This window comes from Dermacentor variabilis, chromosome 2, assembly GCF_050947875.1.
Source record: "Dermacentor variabilis isolate Ectoservices chromosome 2, ASM5094787v1, whole genome shotgun sequence".
In the NCBI taxonomy this organism is placed as follows: domain Eukaryota; kingdom Metazoa; phylum Arthropoda; class Arachnida; order Ixodida; family Ixodidae; genus Dermacentor; species Dermacentor variabilis.
In genome coordinates, this window is record NC_134569.1 from 152,323,457 (window position 1) to 152,347,317 (window position 23,861).

General features: G+C 43.6%; 1 protein-coding gene across 3 annotated transcripts in view; it reads left to right on the plus strand.

Annotated features, from left to right (window-relative positions):
* The window catches only part of PAN2 (PAN2-PAN3 deadenylation complex catalytic subunit PAN2), an 87,052-nt gene that overhangs the window by 38,026 nt on the left and 25,165 nt on the right, over positions 1-23,861 (plus strand). For all 3 annotated transcript variants that reach the window (XM_075682285.1, XM_075682286.1, XM_075682287.1), the window contains 7 exons: positions 3,104-3,216; positions 9,720-9,818; positions 12,107-12,237; positions 14,571-14,694; positions 15,862-16,212; positions 21,224-21,314; positions 23,203-23,360. In XM_075682285.1, coding sequence (XP_075538400.1) covers positions 3,104-3,216; positions 9,720-9,818; positions 12,107-12,237; positions 14,571-14,694; positions 15,862-16,212; positions 21,224-21,314; positions 23,203-23,360 — 1,067 coding nt within the window. The remainder of the gene's footprint in view (positions 1-3,103; positions 3,217-9,719; positions 9,819-12,106; positions 12,238-14,570; positions 14,695-15,861; positions 16,213-21,223; positions 21,315-23,202; positions 23,361-23,861) is intronic.

The following is a 23,861-nucleotide window of genomic DNA, read 5'->3' on the forward strand; positions in this document are numbered from 1 at the left end:
CGGTGCAAAGAAATTGCTTGCATCGTCATCCTCTTGCCTTTGTTTTATTTGTGAACTGATACAAGGCATGCAGCTTCTTATATTATGTTTTCCCCCACTCCATTTTGGTTCCCAAGTAGAGCAAGTACATTCTGTTGTTCCCTGAAACATTCTGGAATAGGGAAGTTGGTTCCATGAGGAGGAGAACAAAGTCGTGCCTCTGTCATCAAAGACAGTGATTAAAGCCATTGGATCTTTTTTTAACATATTGCCACTTAAGTGCAGCAATTTCAGTCATTCATGAAAATTGCATTATTATGCAATTGTAGCTCCATAGACGGAAATGCCTCTTTGCCAGGAAAGCACTCTGCTTCCTGGTAAAAAGGAAGTAGAGTGCTTAGAGGGAGTAGAGGAAGTAGTGAAGCAGAGTAAAGAACTCTGCTTGGCTGGTACATAGCAGGGATGCACAAGTCAGTCTACTTTTGTTTTTCTTCCATTCTATTTTTTTTTTTATCGTGGGGCTTTGCTGATGTAGAACCAGAGAGAGCAACCGATACAATGTTCAGCCAAACCCTAAACATCCTTTTGCAGAGGCTTTGCAGTAGCGCATAAGTGTTCCTCTCTGCCACCAGTTGGCACCACCACCTTATCGATGTCAAGATCTCTTCAATTTGTCTTGTGCATTTTTATCAAAACATAGAATTAGCGTTGCTTAGCATGAAAAAACAGCCCAGGGAAGCTGGTGTTAAACTTCATACTAATGAATAACTACCAATATTGGGAGCTAAAGTAGCCTGGGCTAGTACAGAGAGGATTCTGCTCTGCTGGCACAAAATTTGCAAGTGTAAAAGGGCACTCTTTAGAGCAAGACAAAGTATACCCAGCGACAACTTTCTGTAGCATTCCAACCAAAGCTGTAAAGCTGAAGCACTTTTTTTTTTCTTTGCTGTGAATGTTTATGTAGTCCACGAATGCAAGTAGCTGGAAGCTACATAGCACAAGACAATTCACACCAATCATTACTTCAATTTTTTTTCGTTCCAAGATTTATTTCATAACATATAAAAATCTTGCTTAGGAAAAGGATTTCTGTTACTTGCTGTTCCTAGTTTTGGCTTTCTGGTTTTCCTGGTCCAGTAAACTGCCAGCAAAATGTTGGAACTACTTGGCATAGTAACAAAAAAAGCAGATGCTTCACACGTGCAAGCACATGCTCATAGCTTTGGCTGTGCTGCCGCAGAAAGTTCTCAGATGTAGGTAGGGTTAGGCAAACTTCATGCAAGGACAGGTCCAGAGTTGTCCACTCTTGGGAAGGAAGCCTAACTGAAGCGGACAATTGCTGCTAAAGACCAGAAATGCACGACTGAAGCCCTTCATTTTGCTTTTTGAGATGATGGGTTTTCATAATAGTTAGTTGGCAAAGTACAGCACCAAACACTATGGCAATGAAGAGAATATTTTTGCTCTTGCCGGAGGCGCAGCTTTGTGATGTCTAAAGCAATCAGGCAAATAGCCATCACGCTTTTTGGACTGGCACAACGCACGCTTCAAGTAGTAGAGATATCAAGAAGTTCAAGAAAATGACAGGTGGCCTTTAAATTGTAAGCTTATTGCTACACAGCAGCATTATCTAGTGATTGAACAGGTTTATTTACCATCTTCAAAAATTATGGTGTGTAAGCTCGAGGTTTGATAAAGCTTCAGATGCCATGCCCTGGATCCACTAAGTCAAGCTCGCACAGGCGTTCGCCAACTCATTTTTAGGTATAATGAAAATGAGCTCCTCACTGACCGCCATTACTAACTCCTTATTTCTGCCTTTTATTTCACCCTTCTGCTGAATGCATTGTAGCTGACCTGTGTGGCATTGTTTTAAGTCTGTTTGTCTTCCTGTTTTCTGTCTTCCAGAATTTTCTGGCACTGCTATCTGGAATTATATACCCAACAACACCAAAGCCTCACACAGCTTTTTGCAGCCTTTGAACAGCTTTTGGTTTAATTTTTTTTAAGGATTTGGTGTTTGAAAACATTGTTAAACATTTAGTGTTGGTGTCTAGTTATGGAAACATTTAGGAGTTGAGTGGAATATACTGATATGGGTTGCTATATGCCGTCATTTTGAATGTTTATGTTGTTTGACTCAACAATAGCCTTGTTGGCTGCGGGTCCAAACAAGATTTTGAGTATTCTTTGTAGCTTCAATGAATGTTAGTAAAATTGAATTTAATTGAATGAACTGTCTAAGTTGCTGTATTTGGAGACGCGGGTTCCATTGCAGGATGAGGTAATTTAAAACTCCACAACCACATCACTGTTTTCTGCAGGTGAGGTATGTCAGCAGTCACGGCTGTTGACAATGTTGTACATACTAGACAACTTGCAAGTTTTTATAACTGTAGCACTGTATAACATATTGTTGCGTTTAAAGTCCCAGGCCTATTGTGCAGTGTTTGTTATCGACAGCTAGAATAACCTTTTTCACTCTACTTTCAATTTTTCTTTGAGAAATAATTTAAACAAAAGCTGCCAGACATGTAGCTAATACTATTTAGTATACCATATGTAAATCTATGTTTTTGTTATATGTGTTTGTTCATTGTCGTACTATTTGCTCTTAGCAATTCTACTATTTTGTGTCTGTGGCATCACCACCTTTTATATTTTTTTATCCTAAAAAAGCTGTTGGCAAATGTTACTTTTTACATTGCGTAACCTCTTGCCATGCTAATATCTATTTTACTCTTATTAAAAAGTAACAGAACGCTTACTCTAGGACAATTATCTCGCAGTTGAAATTGCCATAGAGCCTTTTTCATGAGCTTTAAAGTGAGATAAAATCATAATAATGCAGCATTTGGTCTTGATTGTGTCTATTCTGTGCATTCGGTGAAGGGTATGTTCATTAAGAAACATTGTACCTTAACATTCAGAAATTCAGTGGGAAAATGTTTTTTCTTTCTTTCTTTTTTTACTTGATGAACTCTTGCTAAAAGTAGGCATGTGCAAAATTGCAAGTGTTCCACACTTAGAAGAACAAGAAAAGTTATTTCAGTTAGGCTCATGCCAGCCCTATAATTCTGACGTCTTGGTGCATGACACTCATCCCGCTGACTGCCCTTCACAGTTCCTGAACGGGTGACACCTCATTATCCTTTCACTGAGATACTCAAGCGAAGCCTTTGCCTCGAAAGCACCATGCCAGCCTGGTGCGACAGGTGTGAGAAATACCAGCCCACGGTACAGCACCCATTTCCTATTCTGCCCATGTTTCTGATGGAACCTGTTGGAGGAAAGCTGTTAGTAACTGTATGGCCATTCCCCTTTAAGAATTCTAGGATCTCTAGCATCTCTGGGCAAATGAATGCATTTTTTTTAGAGGTGATGCTTACTTTAGCATATCAGGGGTTAATATGTAAAGCTGCAGCTTATTTCTAGCCCATGTACCCATGCTCTTCTCGTGTTGCTGCCAAATACAGTGTGACCACCTTTTGCTGTGAACATTCACACAGCTAATTCTGTTCAATGGATAGTCCCGCTTACATTTGTGGATCTTTGTCTTCTTTAGCTACAGCACAAAAGGCTCACTACCTAAAAGCACCAGACTGCCCAGCTCCACCTTTTCCTTTTACGTGAAGTTAAGTGAAAAAAAAAGTAGTACTTTCACTATAAAGGCAAAGTGTTGACAGTAATACAAAAGTAGAGTAGAACTTCGTTCATACATTTTGGAAAAAACTGCGAGAAAAAACATACTGACCGGGAAAACGTACGATCTGATGTGAGTAAAAAAATCTGACAGACTCAACTATTGTTGACATCTACGTAACGCGAAGCGTCGTGCGGATCATTGCGGCACGAGATGCTCATGCATGTCGAGCTTGTCTCGCTCCTGCGGCCGGAGACGCGTTATGCTGTCCTGTTGTTTGGTGTCTTAAGAGGGCGACGGGAAACCGAAATGAAATCGAGCTCGTGGGCAACGCCGGATGCCATCAAAGCGAAATGTGATGCCCACATCGTGCTGCCTGTAGCAAGAAACAACGGCGCATTTGGATTATTGCCTACTGAAAGCATGCAGTACACTACTGATGTCACTATGCACTACGCACCACGCGTCATAAAAGATAGGTGAATATGCTTATCGCAATATGTTTGGTGGCGATAGCTGTGAATGTGACGTGCAACGACCTGGCTGGGGATTTCCTGGTACCGAAATAAGAAACTGTGTGTGCCACCATTGTTTTCATGTGACACAGGTGGGTGAGTATTGCGGTAAAGCTGCCGTGGCGGTCAGCTATATACTGTTATTGATCGCCTGCGCCTCGCGTATTTTCTTGTTTACATGGGATCTAGCGGCCGGAAAACATTATACGATCGCACTTTAGCGACGTACTAAAGTTTGATGTTGAAAAATTGTTTGTTCTGGGAACGTATGAACCGGGGAAAAACAAGCGTAACTCTATTGGGTAATTCTTGTGTTCTCGTTTGCAAACGTTGGTGCCGGGAAAATGTACGTAATGAGAACGTATCAATGAGGTTCTACTGTATTACACTATATAGTAGAGTAGAAACTTGGGCTGGTTGGTGTGGCATAGTTGAAAGTCTGAAAAACCAGTGCTCAAACGAAGCCAACATACAAGAATGACACACACATTGCGCTGACTGCCAACTGCATGAGTTTATTGCTACTCGCTTTGAACTTTATACATTTGCCAAAACAAGAAAAGGAAAAAGGGGGTGGGTAACATTCAGCAGACCTGTTGTGATAGATGCAATATCGCCTCTTTGTGCAGAAGGTAATATATTACACTATATTACACAAAGTAAGGCTTGCAGTCTTAAGTACAGTATAGATTGCAGCAAACATTTTCTTACTAACTAAATGCATATTGTTTCACGTGCCCAAAGACTTGCTCGATGACAGTGAATGCTCGCCGTCACAACGCTGCCATAATGACGCACTGGCAGTGTGTACAATTGGTTGTCCCAGAGTGAACATTCCATGCTGCCACTTCCTTCACCTCGGCGGATTGCATGACGTCCAACGTGTGGGAAAACAGAGTGCATCAATCCACCAGCCTTCTCAGCTCACCCTCACACACACTTGCCCTGGCAACCGCAGCATATCACGTGACCTCCAGCAAGTGGTGCGCAGCATATGTGCTCGGGCACGCAGGCAGAGCAGACTCGGAAAGCTGGGCCGTGCAGGCTGTGCACGTGGTATTACACTGGGGCCATTCCGGTGGTTGCAGAGCATTGGCAACGCACAAATGTTCCTCGAATGTGCATTTAATTACTGTCACAATAAAAGTAGAGCTGGGCAGGCTATGTTAGGCATATAAAAGATAGCTAATAAGGAGCAGAATATGTGTTCGAATAGCACAATTTTTCGCGTGAATCTTAAAAGAATATTTGAAAAGAAAAAACTAATCTTGAAATATTGAGAAAAGACGGGGAATGCGGTAGATGGAAATTCAAGACGATTAGAAAAACATGAATAAGGTGAATGCAGGAGCCAACGTTTCGACAAGTGGACTTGTCTTCTTCAAGGCGACGTATGCTTTCCTCGCCACAGTATATATAGGTGGACCTATATATACTGTGGCGTAAATTAAGCGTAAAAAGACACCACCTGAAGATTTTTCGCCCCGGAGGTCTGCCCGAACCACACAGAAATGAGTACCACGCACTAGGGATAGCAGACGCAACAACAAATCTCGCCCTTTCCTCCAATCCCGCAAACTCGTCGCCAAACAAACAAATTACAGATTTCACCTAAAAACATACACTACCTGCTTTAAACAGAGGAAAATCCCAAGAGGTCTCAGAATTAAGGTTAGATGCACCCTCGATTCTTTACCCTCCAGGCTATTATTAAAGTGGAATGCTGTCCTAGAAAATGCATCGCTCTCCCTTATTGACATTCTCAAAGAACACTGCAAAGAACAACTTATGATAATCACTGATCAACTCGACAGCATAAAATTAGCTGAACCGGAAAGAAGAGAACTTAAACAATTCGTCCAAACTAAGGAGGAAAAATTACTAGATAAGTACCAGCGCAAAGATATTAGAACTGCAGATCCACCCAAAGAAACTAATGTAACCCCTGCAGCACTTAGCTCCACCGACAGTCCTACAGGCGAGCATCCAGAGCACTGCAGCAATGTAGTAGACATATCCCAGAGTCTAAGCCCCGAATAAGTTGATCTCCTGAAGCGTGGTCTAATGTTTTGTCCGACGAACAATGCAGTAAACGAATACGAACTCCACAAAGACATAACAGTTTTCACAACGCATGTGCATCAAGGAGTTCTTTTTCGATAGACCAGATGTAGGAAAAGAAGATGGAGACTCTCTTAGACCACCTAGCACGTGGACACCGGAAACCGAACAGTGCCCAGACCTCGATTTATACTTAAAACTGATATCAAAGGAAATTCTAGAGTCAACGCGGCATTGCCGGAAACGAAAAAATTTGACCCCCGCTCAACACCAAATCCTTAAAGAACTTGCGAAAAGGAATGATATTGTAATAAAACCAGCAGACAAAGGCGGCAGTATCGTAATCTGGCCTATAGAAAAGTACAAGAATGAGGCCTCTAAACAACTGAGCAACCACACCCATTACAGAAAACTCAACTCTAACCCAACTTCAGATTACAGCAATATTGTGATAAGCACAATAGTGGAGCTCCTGTCCAGGGAACTAATCACGCAATCTGAATATCGCTTCATGATGCCCAAGAACAAAACAGTAGGCCGCTTTTATCTTCCTCCTAAAATACATAAAGTTCCGGTCGGAGAAATATTTACAGCAGAGATCCCAGGTCGGCCTATTGTGTCTAATAACAACACACCTACTGAGTCACTATCTAAATTCTTAAATCACCACCTGTCACGCATACCCACCACCCTCCCATCTTTCGTTCAAGACACGCCGCACTTCCTTTGCATTATCGACGGCATCAGCGCCAACCAAATCCTTTCCGACCGTGCTATTCTAGTAACTTTGGATGTTTCTGCCCTTTACACCAACATTCCCATGAGGGAAGGAATTGAAGCCGTTTCTAGATCCCTCGCAATCAATCCCCAAGCGCACGCTCCTGAAGTTTACTTACCGCTCCTTAGGTTAGTTCTCACGCTCAACTATTTCGAATTCGATTCTATACACTACCTGCAAATTTTCGGCACTAGCATGGGTACGCCATTCGCTCCCACATATGCGAACATCTTCATCGGATAGCTTGAAGCAGACCTGTTGAAACCCTACCCTTTAAAACCCCACACCTATCTTTTGTTACATTGACGACATATTTATAATATGGGAACACGGCAGAAACACCTTAACCAACTTAATTAGCCATTTCAATCGCTTTCATCCGAGTATTAAATTTACTGCTCACAACTCTCCTAGTCAGATCAACTTCCTGGACATGACGGTCTACATAGCAAACAGAAAACTGAGAACGACACTTTACCGGAAGCCCACAGATAGCCAGCAATATTTAGACTACAACAGTCATCACCCGCGACATTGCAAGCAAGGAATTTTTGTCGGACAAGCGAAACGTATAAGAAGAATCTGCAGCGAAGACCACGATTATATCCACCACCTAAATGACCTTAAATCAACGCTAGCAGAAAGGAACTATCCCCAAGTTGCTCTCGATAGAGCTTATGATGCCACGTCAAGATTGGAGAGACAGTCGGAATTGGCGAAGAGGCAGCCCACATTATAACCTGACAGACCGCCGGCCTTTATAACAAAATATTCTAATGCACTCCCAAACATAAACAACATCCTAAGAAAATGCCACCCAATATTATTGAGTAACGAGCGTCTGCAAAAAGCATTCCCGGATGTACCCAGGGTTACCTATCGCCAAAACAAGAACTTTAAAGACATGTTAGTGCACGCAAAAGTCAGCCAACAGCATTTCCCCGTAATAAAAGCATGTTGTCGTCTTAGGTGCAAAACCTGCAGGCACCTTCAAAGTGACATTAAAATTAAGAGCACCACAAATAGTTATACACATGAAGTCAAATCTAGCTTCACTTGTACAAGTTCGGATGTGATTTATATGCTTGACTGTTCCTTCTGTAAGAAACAATATATCGGTGAAACAGGACAATCAATGAACGTCAGATTAAACAGACATCGCGCGGACACAGCTAAAAAGCTTCCCAAAGCTGTCGCCGAGCATTTCAACCAACCAGGTCATAACTTTGATGAACTTAAACTCGACATCTTACAGTCAGATTTCCGTTCTGAATGAGAAAGAAAATACAGAGAATCATACCTTATCCATAAGTTCAAGACATTGCAACCAATAGGCATAAACGTTTCAGAGGGAGCTTTAGAATCTATTCGCTATGTTAAACTTCAAGCTATAGGCAACAACACTTAGTTTGATTTCTTGGCGTATCCCCCCCCTTTCTTTTTTTCTTCCTTTCCTTTCCTTTCCTTTGTTTTTATTATTTATTTTTTTGTCAGCCGGCGTGTCACACGCTCTGGACACGCCGGCTAACGCGCGTGCGTTGACAGACTGGGATAGGGGGGGGGGGGGGGGGTGCCCTGGCTTTGACCTTGTACACAGCGTTCCTTTACTCTCAATTCGACACGCTAACACATTTTTCCTCGTTTCCGCATCCTCCCGCCTCACACCCTCTCCCCTTTAGAAGAACCCCACCTATATATACTGTGGCGAGGAAAGCATACGTTGCCTTGAAGAAGACAAGTCCACTTGTCGAAACGTTGGCTCCTGCATTCACCTTGTTCGCGTTTTGCTCATCGTCTAATCTTGAAATATTGTATCACATGCTGAATATTTCCAGTTTGTAAAGAAAATGAAATATATGTGTTGTGTATGGAGTCTGTTCAGCAAAAAAGGCTTAATTACATTATTTTATGCATTTAATGCCTTGAACAACTGGATGTCAGATCAACGGAGAAGTTTGTAAATGAGTAAAAACTGAGAGGTGATCATAGCTGGCACACCAGGACAATGACTGCAATGAAACAAGGCAACAGTATGTCACCACATGGACGTGGTAGAGGGTTCTGTTTAATGAAGGATCTGAGTATGTAATGCTACAGCACTGCACATCATTTAAGAAAATTCAAACATGGTAAGATTGGCCAAAAACAAATTGCTTTCTCTGAAGCAAGACAACTTACTTGTGGACTGCCTAAAACGAGCATGCTTATTTAGTATTGAGTGTAAACTGTTGTGCAGAAGTGACTTCTTCCATTTGTTTGAACAGAAACTGGTGTGTCCGCCCAACAACTGCAGTTCTCTTGAGCAGAATCATTTGCAAGAGACTGCACTTGCAAAGGTCTTTCCTCTTGTACTGCAGCAACTCTTACGCCTTACTGTATTTGAACAGTAATGAATACTCGACAAGCTCGAATAGTGAATTGTCTAACTAAATAAAAATTGAATAGCAAGAGTTATCAAATTTGTATTTGAAATCTTGAATATTCGCACACCCCTAGTTAACAGGTAACATATAATAGACAGGTTTGCTATAGTAACAAGGTTGGGGCAATGGAAAGGGAAATACAGTCAGAAGCAGCAGAGGAGTAGATCGGAGTGGTGAGATAGGGAATTCGAAAGGATAGGATTGGTTTAATTGGTGCAGAGCAGGGTCGATGGGTGATCTCTGAGTGAGGCCTTTATCATGCTGTGTACTTCAAATAGGCTGTTGGCAATGATAATGGTAATGATCTGTGTGTTTTTCAGCTACAAAGCAAAAGGCTGAAGTCGTTACCAGAAATACTGACCGTCAGCTCAGGCTTGGAAAATCAGCAGGACCTAAACTTTTGGCAAACCCAGATTGAGGTGAGGTTGCATCCCAAGCATGGATTTTGCATTAACGCACCCTCCTTGTCTTACATTTTTCGCCATTCTGATTTTCTGTTGATGTGTGTAACCCAGATTAAATGGCTTCATTTGTATGCATATCTATGGCGGCCATCATGGCAGCTCAGTGGCTAGGATGTTCAGCTGATGAGCAAAGGGTTGCAGTTTCAATCCCCAGTCACAGAAGTTGTATCTTGATGGAAATGAAATTTAGGAGCCCTTTAAATAACCACAGGTGGTCAAATTAATCTGTAGCCCTCCACCACAACACCTCACTAGCACCAATGGTACTTTGGGATATTGAACCTCACAAATCAATCTATCAATCAATCATATTTGCTGGCTTGTTCGACCTCAGCATCACTTCATTAGCACTAGTACTTATAAAGGGGCCCATGTTATCATTAGAACAACAAAGTTGAGCTAGTTGGTAAGGACTCATTATGCAAAAAAAGAGGTGAGGCGTGCAGACAGGACACAAGAGTAGAGAAGTGGACAGCACGAACGCGTTCATGTTGTCCACTTCTCTGCTCTTGTGTCCTGTCTGCATGCCTCACCTCTTCTTTTGCCCATGTTATCACTTTGCATGATGAACTTCTTCGCAACAAGCATAACCTGCAGAATCAGAGAGCTGTCTAAACGCTGTCACATTATATTTAAAGAGTATATGTCATGTCAAACCTCCTGTGAGCTGCGAAATTTCCAAACTTCAGGCAGCTTGAAAATCTCCTCCTTCTTAGTGCCTGACGTTGGTGACAAAAATTACTTTTAAAGTAAGAAACAATCACTCTGATTGAAACGTTTTGTGCTCTTAACAATTTGTGGTTGCTTTAAGCACTGGGGATGTTACTGGTGATATATATGTATGTGTGTATTTTGTGGTCATCAAGTACTTGCAGGTTATGTTAAATAGAACAGAAATAAGCACCTATTTTTCTGGCATAGAATTCTTATTTTACTTTTGTTTTTGATCACACGGATGTGTTGACAGATTGATTTGGATACATTTCAGGCTGTACCTTTCACAGATATGCTTATACACTCGAACCTCTCTATAACAAAATAATGAATATAACGAAGTGGATGAAGTTCCTCTTGAAATTCCCATAGAGATCCATACATTTAAAAACTGTTTTTAGTAAAGTGAAATCCTCCCACCAACAAACTATATTCGTCTTCGAAAGAGAAAGAATACTGAACCATATCACACCGAATGCATCGCTTTCCGTGGGGTTCGGCTCTTGCTCGCCGCGTCGGATCAAAACTTCTGCTTCCCAGCAGCGAATATGCGATTGATCAATGACACTAATTTTTCTCACCGCTGTGCACAGCTGTACACAAGCAGTCGCTCACTATCGCACTTCTCCTCTGACCTCTCTCTCTCTCTCTTGTGCATGTTTGGCTGTGCGAGCCACGCTGCGCGGCTATCCTCGACAGTGCAAAAGATTAGTGCATTCACTTGTACTGCATGCCACGCATGCAGATGCAGATGGTCTGGGCCTCTCTAATGTCTCCGGCGCACTCTGGGGTATCACGCGCAAGCCTGCATGGCGGTGTGAAAAATTATTGCATTCATTTCTTTATCTCCCTGTGGCGCATTGTGCATGTTGGCAGATGGGCATGGTTTCCGAGATTGCATTGGCACCGGGGCTGCCATGAAGGCCACGAGCCAGCCAAGTGAAGCTGGCACGGGGAAGTTCGCTTGTCTCCTCAATCGCACAGCGTAGTGCTGTGTAGTCTGCCATGCGCTGCTCGACTTCAACGAGCCATGTGGAAAGCGGAAGTGAAAGACCATCACAACAGAGCAGAAGGAACCTATCTAAAGGCTGTTGCATCAGGTGCAAAGAAGCTGTGTGCTGCACACGCCAAAACTTCCTTTCTTGTAATATTCAAACTTCATAGTATGCGTGGCCATGTAGCGATTCGGTGGGCCACAAAGCCATATTATTATTTCCATGTTTACAGTTGTGCATTCCACTGGGCATATAATGCAGTAAATGACAATAATGGGTATATAACAAAGTAACGGATATAACGAAGTAACTTTGACTCCTCCTGCAACTTCGTCATAGCGAGGTTCGAGTGTAATTAGAGGCTCGACACACGTAAAAGAAAGAAAAGATGTGGAGTTTGCTTGAAATTTTATTTTTCAACAGTCCCTGTCTTCTATGACCTATTACGATGCTCCATCCACACTGTGTGGACACACAATCTTAACTTCTCTTTCTTCCTTTCTTTAAACTCCCTGACAAATAAATCATTTTCAGTTGTTTGGCAACAAAGACAGCAAGGCAATGTCCTTCTGTTCATCAGCTCCTGTGCCTAAGCGGTGTCGATATGGGAACTGCTGCACACGGGCCGGCTGCAAGTTCTTCCATGAAAAAGACAAAGGAAAGAGGTGAGGACAAAGCCTGTACTCACATACTTTCTCCTACTACTCCTCCATCGACAGCATGTCCTGTTGAGCTTGCTTTTTGACAGAATCTTCTGATTTGCAGAGTTATGTAAAAGTTGAACAACTGAAGTAGTCGTCTTGTCTTTATAGCACAGTGCTGCTTTGTTATAAGCAACATGTTTGTAATAGTGTTGTCTTGTGGCATTTTAGATTCTTTCTGCCACAGGCGTACTCGTGACATACTCGTCAGTACGCAACATGAGTGCGCGTCGCATACTCATGACGCCTGCGGCAGAAAGGATGTTCCACGTATGCCGGCAAGGTTTGTGAGTGGTGGCATTGGCTAACACTTCCAGGGTTAGTTATAGTAGTAACACATGAGTACCCCAGAAAGTCTATGGAGGAACGGCGCTACAGTAGCTCAATTATAGAGCATCGCATGCGTAATGCGAAGACGTGAGATCGTTCCCCACCTGCGGCAAGTTGTTTTTTCATCCACTTTCACTTCCATTAATTTATCATTTCTTTAATTCAATTAGTAAGTACAAGTAATTTTCCATGTGTTTTCCTTGGTGTCTTTGTTTGTTGGCTTCTTATGTTATGATTAATAAATATCAGGCCCCTCAGTTAACCCTCTTTCTTCTCGTTCATATGCCGGTGTAATGGCTTGTAAGTCCACTCACTTGCATTCACTCCCATTTATTCTGGAGCCATAAGTACGAGTGCAAGGGAGTGCTGGCGAGTGTGAGTAAATACATCCGATAGCATGAATGAACTTTTCCTGAACCTTTCCAAACTGTGCTCATAGCAAAAACCATGCGAGTTCATTTTTGTTTACTCATTAGCTCATCTCTGTGATTATCATTATCTCATTAAACTAAGCATTAGTGTTGGAAAATTTATAATCAAATTGATAACATAGCCCCTTCTGCCTCTCAGCAGTGCCTCAGGTGTCATCTCTTCACTGTCACAGGGGCAGAGCAGTTGCTTTGGAGTTTATTTTGCTGTTACTAGTTTTTATGACATACATTGTGGGGATTCAGGTGCAACCCGGCACCTTCGTGTGGGCATTAAATTGTTCTTTTGTCAGTACGCCTCTCCCGTGCTACTTGCGACAGTTGTCGGGGGTGGCCTTTGCTACGGACTGGCTTTTAGTGGTGGCACTCAGTATTGCTGACCGCGGTGGTCACGACGTGACTGACTGCGTTCAGCAGAGCGCGCTTGAGAGAGCCATCTCCAGGATAGCATTGGGTACTTACACGTATTCTTCTCGTCCGCCAGCCCCTTTGTTAGAGTCTTGGACTTGAGCTCATCTACAGTGCCGTTGATATATGGCAAGCATGTTGCTCCTTTTCTGAACACTAAGCCGAAGAGCGGTGCCTAGTGCTCGCACGTGGTCTTACTGCACCAAGCCACACTTATTGGAGGCGTAAGCTGACAGATATTGCCCAAGCTCTCACAAGTGGGCCCATTCGTTATCCCGAGAGCAAGCAGCGTAGCCGCGACGACATTTTCAAGTGGCGTGTCGTGGGGAGCCATCCTCCTGCAGCAACATGCTAGCGGCACCTCTTTCTGTATTTTTCGCCCTTGGCGTTGCAGTGTTGAGTTTCGCCAGAGACGGGCATTTTTGCATCTCGCCTATTTGATACCATGACCTCATGCTTAGCAACGCAACGCCATAACTGCTAAGCCACCACGGCAGGTAAGTGCAGAAAAGTCACAGTTTCGCCCCACTAACTAAAATAAGCATGGCTTCAGTGTGCATTGGCAAACATGCACACATCATGCTCGGTGACCGCAGACACTCGCTGTCAAAATGCTGGCGTGATGAAACGCGGCAGCAGCAGCGAGTGAAGTGACCTTCATGTTGTCTATCGCTTCAAAACCAACTGAGCGGCGAGCACACAGTGCTCGTAAAGCTACAAGCCATTGGCCCACCTAAACTCTGCCCCCAAAGCAGATCACTTTAGAGATAAAGCCTGTGCAACTGCACTATAAGCAGTTGTGGCCGAAACACAACCCTTACCTCCCCTCCCCCAGGTTCCTTCCGTGCTTCCTCTTTGCTTTCCACCGTTGCGTGCGCAAAATTGAGCCGCGATCGTCAGCTCACCCTCACACGCTTTGACTTGCACATATGGCGTGGCGACGGTGTTATCAACCTTGGACTTTATAGGGAACATCACCGTGGTACCGACAGTGATGGCAATTTACAGGCTTTCCTTGGCAAGACATTTTATTTGTTCTGGTTTTCGCTAATATGTGTGTGCACAGGTCTCTTGCTTACCGCCTTAATTTTGATGCAGTTGCAGTCGACATTATCACTTTTCCCCTTGCAGGTATGTGGCTTCTAAAGTGGAGGTGGACACAAGTGTTCAAAGTGCTTGTTCCTGGCTTCCTTTGTCTATACTTGTCACGTTGAATAAGGATGGAACGGTTGACATTTGCCGTGCTGACTGCAAGGTCAGTACTAACATCTCTTTAACAGCAGTAGCTCTTACTGGTTCTTCCAACCTTTGACATGTTCGGTTCACAGACTCATAGTACTTGCCGGCTATCACAACTTTTGTAAGTTTATTCAGGCACCGGCATGGAAGCTACACAACTAGATATCTTTTGAACACTTGTAATGTTAAAGCACTGGCCGTCTAAGTTAAAAATTCCACTGCTACTAGTGCTAGTAGGTTTTCTTTAACATAATATTGTCGTTATTGCAAGGTGGGTTTCTGTCTTTGATATTGTTAACTGCATCGCTGTAGTAAAAGTGACCCAGATGAGGCACCAGTGGGCAACTTTGAGGTAACAAATTCCAAAGGTTATTTTAACTACTTCTATCTTTTAAGTAATGAAATATGCTGCAGCCCCAGCATGCATATTTCATAGCTATTCTCCAAACAAATATGAAGAGCCACCCTAGCAGAACCTTAGTGCCAGCATTACCAGTGGAAGCTGTTTCTTGCCAGGACTTCAAGTTATGCATAAGGTCGCATAGCAACACTGTATTCATAACAAGTCATAAAAAGTCATTGCAAAAGCGAAGCTGGGTAACATATACTTCTGCAAACAGTGATGGTGAGGTTCTGCCACCTTTTACAATCTTTTGTTTCATTATATTTCATTCAGTGCAGAAAATGTTCATAGTTATGCTGTTAGTGACTACCTGTACTGCAGAGTTGGTTAGATAAGAGAACTAATGACCATTTTTACTAGTAAAATGGTGTTAACCTGCCGAGGTATCTTCGTGGCTATGGCGTTTCACTGCAGAGCTTGAAATTGAGGGTTCGATCCTGGACTAAACATTTCAGTGGCAGAATGCCAGAACTCCCACGTACTTAATTTAGGTGCATGGTAAAGAACCCCAGATGGTCAAAATTAATCTGGAGTCTAGCACTATGGTGTGCCTCATAATCAGATCCTGATTTTGGCACGTAAAACCCCAGAATGTAATTCTTTGATAAGGTGAAACAAAAGCAGGAACAAAAATGATGATGTGTTCCTATCTGTGTTTCATCATTTTTGTGGTAAGCACGTCCTTTAATAAACACTAACTACACCGAGAAGTTCTTCTGAAGTTACTTAAGTTTGTTAGTTACAAGCTGTTATGGTTTTGGTTGTCTCTGGCGCACGCAGACTGAAGCCTCCACATCTGAAGACACAGGCTTGAGCACTGGGAAAGATGACAGCGCTGTTGGGAAACACAAAGAGACCAGCTCAGAGAAAGAGCAGATCAAAGACGAGAAGGAAGAGGGAGACGACTTGGAGATGAAAGAAGGAGAGGGGGAAGTCAAGGAGGAGAGTGAAGAGGAAGAAAACAGTGCAGTCTTGTATGAGCTGACGTCAGTGGTGTCTGTGGTGAACAACAGCCGCACCAACATCGTGAGCTGCATTCGGGTGGGGCCCTCGTACCACATTCACCACCAGGGAGGACCGGCCACTCAGTGGTACCTTTTCAACGACTTCACCATCGTGCCCATATCTCCCGTGAGCTGACTCCTTGGTCAATCTGACAATCTTTGTATCTGTTATTGTACATAAGCCACTGCCATTAATGTACAGTAGGTAAAATATAGACCTCAGTTTACAGTGAAAAGAAACCTTGTTGCCATCGCTGCGTAGCCTGAGATGTTGGTTTCAAAACTTGGAAGATGTGCCATATGCATGAATTGATAAACTATGTAGTGGTATGTGATGGCCCTCATTACATGGAAGATCGACAGTGCCAACTGCTGACAGTGGACTTTGCGCATTAGGTCCTTAGCATAATTGTGAATCTAGCTTTAAACTTGGCTTTTCTAATATTGCAGGTCTGGACTCTAGACACTGTCATGTGTTTTGCATCTTCCCTCGGTTGTCACCATCACCCATCTTGATCCTCTATTTCTTGCCCTCTTCCCCCAATGCAGAATAGATGGCTAGAGGAATGCACCTCAGGCTGACCTTTCTGCCTTTCTTATTACTGAATTTCTTTCTCTCTCGGAGGATGTGAATTTGAATTCTGCTGATGTCACAGAATTTTTTTTTTCTCCTTAAATCAAATTGGTTGGGGGCCAGTAAGCACACATTAGGACTTTTTGTTTTTACGCTACAGAAAGATCTGCGTTCATTGTACGAAGTCTTCCCAAAAAGTGAGGTGGCGGAATTCACACTTTGATGTGACGGAAGGCAAAAATGTGTGTATTTAGATTTAGGCACACTTTAAAAAACCCTCGATAGTCAAAGTTATTCTGGGAATGTCCCACTATGGTGCATTTATTAACCCAGGTGTTGCTTTAAATCAACCAATCAATCAATCAGATTCTATAGCACGGAGACATGAGCATTTTTTGACAGTATAGCCTGAAATTTTTTTCCCAGATTACAACACAGCAAGATGTTGGCAGTTTCTTCTCATAACTGAAGTGTACATTCATGCAGCTGATGGCGACAATAGTTGTCATTGAAATTGTCATTGAAGAAGAGGCTGTATTTTGAAATTATTCATTTCATTTTCCATTCTTTTGGCCTTATGTTATTGGCTTTAGAATTTTTGTGCTACCATTATTGCCAGGATCACCCACTTGGCACAATGGATGACAAGAACAAAAATTGAAATTAATTATGGCAAAACACAGCCTGAAATTGGACACGTAGCCCTTCATAGTTGCACACAATGTAAAATCCACACTGACATCTGCAACCTTATAAACCAGATAAGTTGTGCACATACCAACTGATTTAACAGGTTAGAAGATGGCTTAGTGCTAGGAAAGCTAGATTTAATAATTTTTAAAGCTTTTTTTATTGTTGCTAGCAGCGTACAGGGTGTCCCATCCATCAAGAAGTTTGAAGTTTATTCAGTTTTATAAAATTTACAGAATTTGCATGTTAAGATTGCCAACACTCGTTAAAGCACTTGGGATACTCTTTCACAAACACAGCACTACTTGAAAATTTGAGAGAAATAATTGAAAACGAAAATCAAAATTATTTTTAGTTTTTAGATTAGTCAGCGTACAATTCCAAATGAGCACTCCCACAATTTCAAACAATCTTATGCTGCATGTATTTCTCCATAGAGCAAATTTTAACACATATTACCTGCAGCTCTTGTGCTATGCATTGGCAGCATAAATATAGTAATGGGTGACAGTTCATTATCATCATTATTTGGTGTGTGAGCTGAGTTGCCTTTAAAGTGGAAATTAAGTCTAACCCCAAAATACCCAACTTTCCTCCCACAATGCTGCTCTGCGGGCCGAGATAGTCACCCACGGTGCGTCCCTCGAGCATTCTCATTGGAGTGCGCTTTGTGATGGCCTCGACTCTGCATGGCACTCGCGATCCACATGGTCTCTTTTTAAATCTTTCTTAGGTACGAAGCCTGCCCTTGCTCCCACCCTAGAAAATCCCTCACTCAGGGGACGCCCTCCGATGCCTTTGACAAGCTCACTTCTTTGTATCTCCCGTCCCTTCTCACACCTTCCTACCCAGCCTACTCGGGCAATCCTAACCCAGAGCTCAACCGCCCTTTCACTGTCCGGGAGCTCGAAGCTGCCCTGGCTGCTAATGCTACTCGCTCAGCTCTCGGTGAGGACGCCATCACATACACCACACTCCGCAACCTCCCCGACCATGCCAAGGAATTCCTCCTCCAGACTTTCAACAATGCCTGGGACAGCGGCTGCTTGCTGAGCTCTTGGACATCCTCCCTTATTTCTATCATTCCGAAGCCGGGCAAACCTCCCTCCCTTTCCAACCTTCGCCCTATCTCCTTGACCTCGTGTGTTGGCAAGACCCTTGAGCAAATGGTTTTGACTCGCCTCTCTGATTTTCTTGAGGCGAGAGAATTCTTCCCCCATTCTCTTATCGGCTTTTGACACCACGTCTGTGCACAGGACATGTTTCTGATCACACCTTTCTCTCGCCCACCCCCAGCCAGATCCACGCTCTTGTGACTGTTGATGTCCGCAAGGCCTTCGGCGGTGTGTGCCACGGCCACATCCTGTCTCAACTCTTCTCCCTGGACTGCAGCAACCGCGTGCACTCTTATCTCCGCTTCTTCCTCTCTAACCGAGTGGCTTGCTTTCGAATGGACGCCACATCTGTCCGACCCCCACCCGCTCGACCGCGGCACCCCTCAAGTTGCTGTTCTCTCTCCTACCCTTTTTAATCTTGCTATGACCCCTCTCACCTCCCAACTAGCCCAAATTCCTGACCTCCACCGCATCTTTTATGTTGACATCACCCTCTGGTGTTCGTGTGGTTCTCCCGGTCACATACAGGACACCCTTCAATGTGGCCTCGATCTTATTAACTCCTTTCTCTCCACTGCTGTCCTGTCTCCTGCTCCGGAGAAATCTGAGCTTCTTCTTAACTAGTCCTCATACCAGCGCTCCCACAATTCCCTAATCTCCCTCCATCTTTTTGGCTCACCCATTCCTATTGTCCCCCAATGCAAAGTTCTTGGCTTCCCATTGCATGCAGCCAAGAATGTGCAAGCCCTCCACCACACTGTCAGGACCTGTCACTCGGTAACTCAGCTCCTGCGGCGTGTGGTCACTCGGCACTTGGGCAGCTTGCCCGGCTATCTCTTACCCGTCAGGGTCAGTGGTTACTGGCCCAGGTGGGTATCTCTCCCATTCCCGTTTCTACCGTTACCTCTCCAAAATTGACCTCGGCTCCCAATCTCTGCATCCTCCCACTCCCGTCCAATATGTCCCCTGTCTTGCATGCCGGCCATCGTCATGCTGCCGTGCAGCATCATTTCCCCCTTTTTACTAGCCAGGGAGTAGCCTACATGGATGCCTCTTTCATAGCTCCTCGAGGTTCCTGCGGCTACGCGTTCTACCATCCCCCCTTCCCAGCACTTGAAACTCACACGAGTGGGCCGTACCAACACCCTCCGAACGCACTCTCTCTCGAGGTCCTTGCCATAGTACATGCCCTACAATCATTTCCCTCCCTTCCCTCGCTCACAGAGTACACGATATACACCGACTCCCAAGCCGCCATTCACCACATACAAAACTGCACCCTACCCCATTCATCCCAACAGGAGGTCGTACGAGCGGTCTCCGCTCTTCAACCCTCCACCATTTTCCTCCGCTGGGTCCCTGGGCATTCGGGGATTAACGGCAATGAGCTGGCCCACCAGCTCGCCCGTGATGTTTTTAACCGTGCAATATTGATCCCCTAGTCCGGGCCCTCGGAGGATTCCAGGGGACTCTTCCTGCACCGCACTATCAAGGAAGTTTACCTCCAGCTCTGTCTCGACAAGCGCCTCTACCCTCCCCCTCATTTATCACTCACTGTGCTGGAGGCTCGCCTTCTGCGGCACATCCAAATGAATGCACTGGTTACCCCTTCTCGCCTCTTTCTCTATCGCTATCGCTCCGACCCCTCCTGTCCCAACTGCCCCTCTACCTATGCAGACCTATCCCATTGCCTATTCTACTGTCCGGCTGCTCAGCAATCAAGTTCCTATCCTCCCCCTTCCCTTTCCATCACCACCTGTCTCGACTGGCTTGGCACTGAAGATGAAGAAGAACAGCGTCGACTAGCCACCCAGGCGGTCGATATGCTCGGCCTGTAATTTTGGGCTGAATAAAAGTCTTATACTACTACTACTACTACTACTACTCACAGAAGCATGCGAATATACTAGTATAGAGGCCGATTCCTATCAGTATACTTAAAAAAAGAACTGAATTCTTAGCACCTGTTTCTGTAAACGAATTATCTCTAAACAAGAGAACCAAGTTGAACCCCTTCTATACTGCTAACGAGTGTAGTCATCACGAAAAATTTGTAGCAATATAGGAGTATAGGAGACTTTCTATATAGAGTTACCAGGGACTGCATTTTGCCTCTTCACTATAAGCAGATTCAAGCTTGTTGAGTTTGCCAAGTTTTCTAAAAGATTTGAATTTCATGTATGATTTTGCTCTCATGAGTCCCTTACCTTATGCTCCAGCATCAAAACGCTGAGGCAATGCAACCTTCATAGGAAACGAACTAATTAAATAAAGTTTCGTCATCATAACTGCTTAGCTTAATACAGTGTTCAGTGAATGATTATGACAGCCAGTGCCTGACTTTCTTTTCTCTCAATTTATAACAAAGTCAGCTATATCCCAAAACATATTAATTATGTAATTTACAAAGAGTATATTTAAGTGAGCCATCTTTTTAAGTAGCTTCCTCGAATAAAGCATTTCACTTGGTTTGTGCTAGTTTTAAATGGGCTTTGGTCCTTATCTAGCCTTGCTTTGAGGTGCTTATTCACTTGCTCGTCTAAATTCATGTGGTCTTCTTAACTGGGCCTTATTGCACACGGTTGCTATTGATGGCTTGCATTCCCGAATAGTTTACATCTTAGCTCTCTGGCTAAAAGCGAAAGCGAAAAAAAGCGAAAGCGAAAGCGAAAAGCGCAGTGCAGATTGCATTTATCACAGTCATTCAGGCAAAGCATAGCACGGTTTTCTCAGCACCTTTGTCATTGCACTTTCCCTAGGAAGAAGCGGTGTGGCTTCCTTTGGACTGGAAGCTACCCTGTGTCCTGCACTACACACTTGCCGACATTTCGAACAAGCAGCCAGCAACAGGTGCGCAATTTCTGCGGTTCTTTCTTAGCCACCCCTGTGACACTCCTCATTATAAATATGGCATTTTAGCTTACCGTAGTTTGCTTTAGGTGCTCATACATTGTCAGAAAACCCAAGTGTGAATCAAGAAAGCAGGCATCAGTGACATACCATAGTATAGTCAACATTCATTAAAATGAGGTTGTATGTAACATGAAAATACATTCATTATACCCAATATTTGGTGTAAGCATGCACTGACATCAGCGCAAGAAGGAAAAAAACACAGGTTTACGCAAGAAAAAAAAAATACTATCATGATGCCTCTGACACGGGGCAGTAAAAGGTCTTCTGTCAATTTTTATAGTCCGTCGTTGGCCCAACTATGCTCAATTACAAACACGTGCTTCACACTGTCATCAATATGCAGTTGTGTGATCAGGGGACGTATTCTGCAACGATACACATCGGCGATACTATCGAAACCCGCCGTGGTTGCTTAGTGACTATGGCATTGGGCAGCTAAGCTTGAGCTTGCAGGATCGAATCTTGGCCACGGCGGTGACATTTTGATGGGGGCGAAATGCGAAAACACCTGTGTGCTTAGATTTAGGTTCACATTAAAAACCCCGGGTGGTCCAGGTTTCGAGAGTCCCACACTGTGGCATGCCTCATAATCAGATCGTTGTTTTGGCACGTAAAACCCCATAATTTTAATACTACCGCCTTGGCCATCAGGCATGCGCCTATCGGCTGGTTGAGCACTGCGTCATCTGATATTGGTCAACCGGCCAATCAGCATGCACCTGATGGTGATACTATCATCGAGGCGACACTGTCACTAAAAGTGGTCATTGCAGGACACGTCTCCAGTGGGATCACACGAGATCAACTCATAGTTTGTGAGCTGTGGGCAGCCAGGGCCAGCCGCTGGCAAAACGCATGTGTACATGTCTAGAATGTACCACTTGAATGTGACTTGTTGAGTACTTTTGGTCATTTTTCTACCAGAGTACATCTTTTGAGCTGAAAGCAACCAAAGATTTCTTTCATTATAAACAATATTGTCTCGGGCCTTAAATTTTATGTTTCATTTAGCAGTAGTATACTCACTGAAGTAAAGCACGGAAAACCAAATGTCGTATTCACTTCATTATATTCATATTCATTTTCTCAAAGCTCGAATGTATTCGTAAACAGACCTTAACTTGAATGTCTTCTCAACTCCACGTGGTGTGGGACTGTGCCTCCTGACAATCAAATTAGGCAGAATATTTTCATAATGCTTGTCAGCAATTACATTGATGATAATGTCCTTGAGAAACCTGTCTCTACTGTAGTGGCTTCAAGTAGATTTTAAGAGTGCGTGGCTATGCAATTTTTGCTCAGCAGTTGTTGAGGAACATTATCGAAAACCAGTGGCCTCCTCAGCTATGCGAGGGCACTGCCATTCCGGAGCAGAGCTGGAATATTAAGTAAAGCAACATTTCAGATGTGGGGGCTTGCCACGTCTGCATATAAAGTCTCAGTGTGTATTTAAAGCTCAATCAGGGCGCATTTGCTGTGCTGGCAGGCTCTTAAATTGACCATGACAAATGTCAGAGTGAGCTTGAAGACACAAGGCTAAAACCAGCTATCATTAACTTGATCCCAATTGGCATCGGTATGTCAGATGGTTTCTTGTACTTCTAACAGCTGGCATGGTGAAAGCAGGGCTAACAAACTGTATAGACCAGTCGGGCCTACTTATGCTATTTCAGCTTTAAGTGCACCAGTACACAAATTTCTGTAAATAAGTTGCAGGTGTTCTGCATGCTAGCTCTTGGTGTAGGATAGTGTAAAGATGGACAAAAAGACAGTGTATATGAAACATACAGCAATTTCTCTCATTGCTCTGAAATGTTTGCAGTGAAGGCACCTCTGTCAGCAGACGTGTTCCAGCAAGACATTTCTTTAGCAGCAAATGGTGGACGGCGTCATGTCACTTTCACTCCGCTTTCACCGAGTGAGATTCTGAAACAAGGAGACATTGTTGCCATGGATGCAGAGTTTGTCACCCTCAACCAGGTGAGCTTTACGTGCCACGTCTAGTTTTGGAGGTAAAGTACAGTGTTTGCAGGTGCTGCTATGCAAATTGCCTTCAGCTTTAAGTATAGAAATTGTAAACAAAGCGATAGCTTTCTTTACAGTATAGAGGCTATGTGAGCAGTGAGCTCAATGTAGCTGCTCAGATGAAACCATCTGCTTTAGGTGTGGAAGCGGCTGATAAACCTTTACGAAAATACTGTTCACACCTGGTTTAACATCTATCACAGGTAAATTACTAGACGTCTCAATTTATGTTCATAATAAGCTCTGTACATCTTCTTTAGCAGAATGGATGCCAGGGTTTTATCCAGTTATAGCTTGAAGCAATGTGGCTTTTGTAGAAGGTTTCATGAGCAGTGCTCACTGACAGAAGTGGTAACAATAGGATTTAGAATTTAGGGTAGCCAACTGGAACTACCTCTGGTTAACCTACCTACCTTTCTATGCATCCTTTTCTCTCTCACTTTTCTTTCGCACACA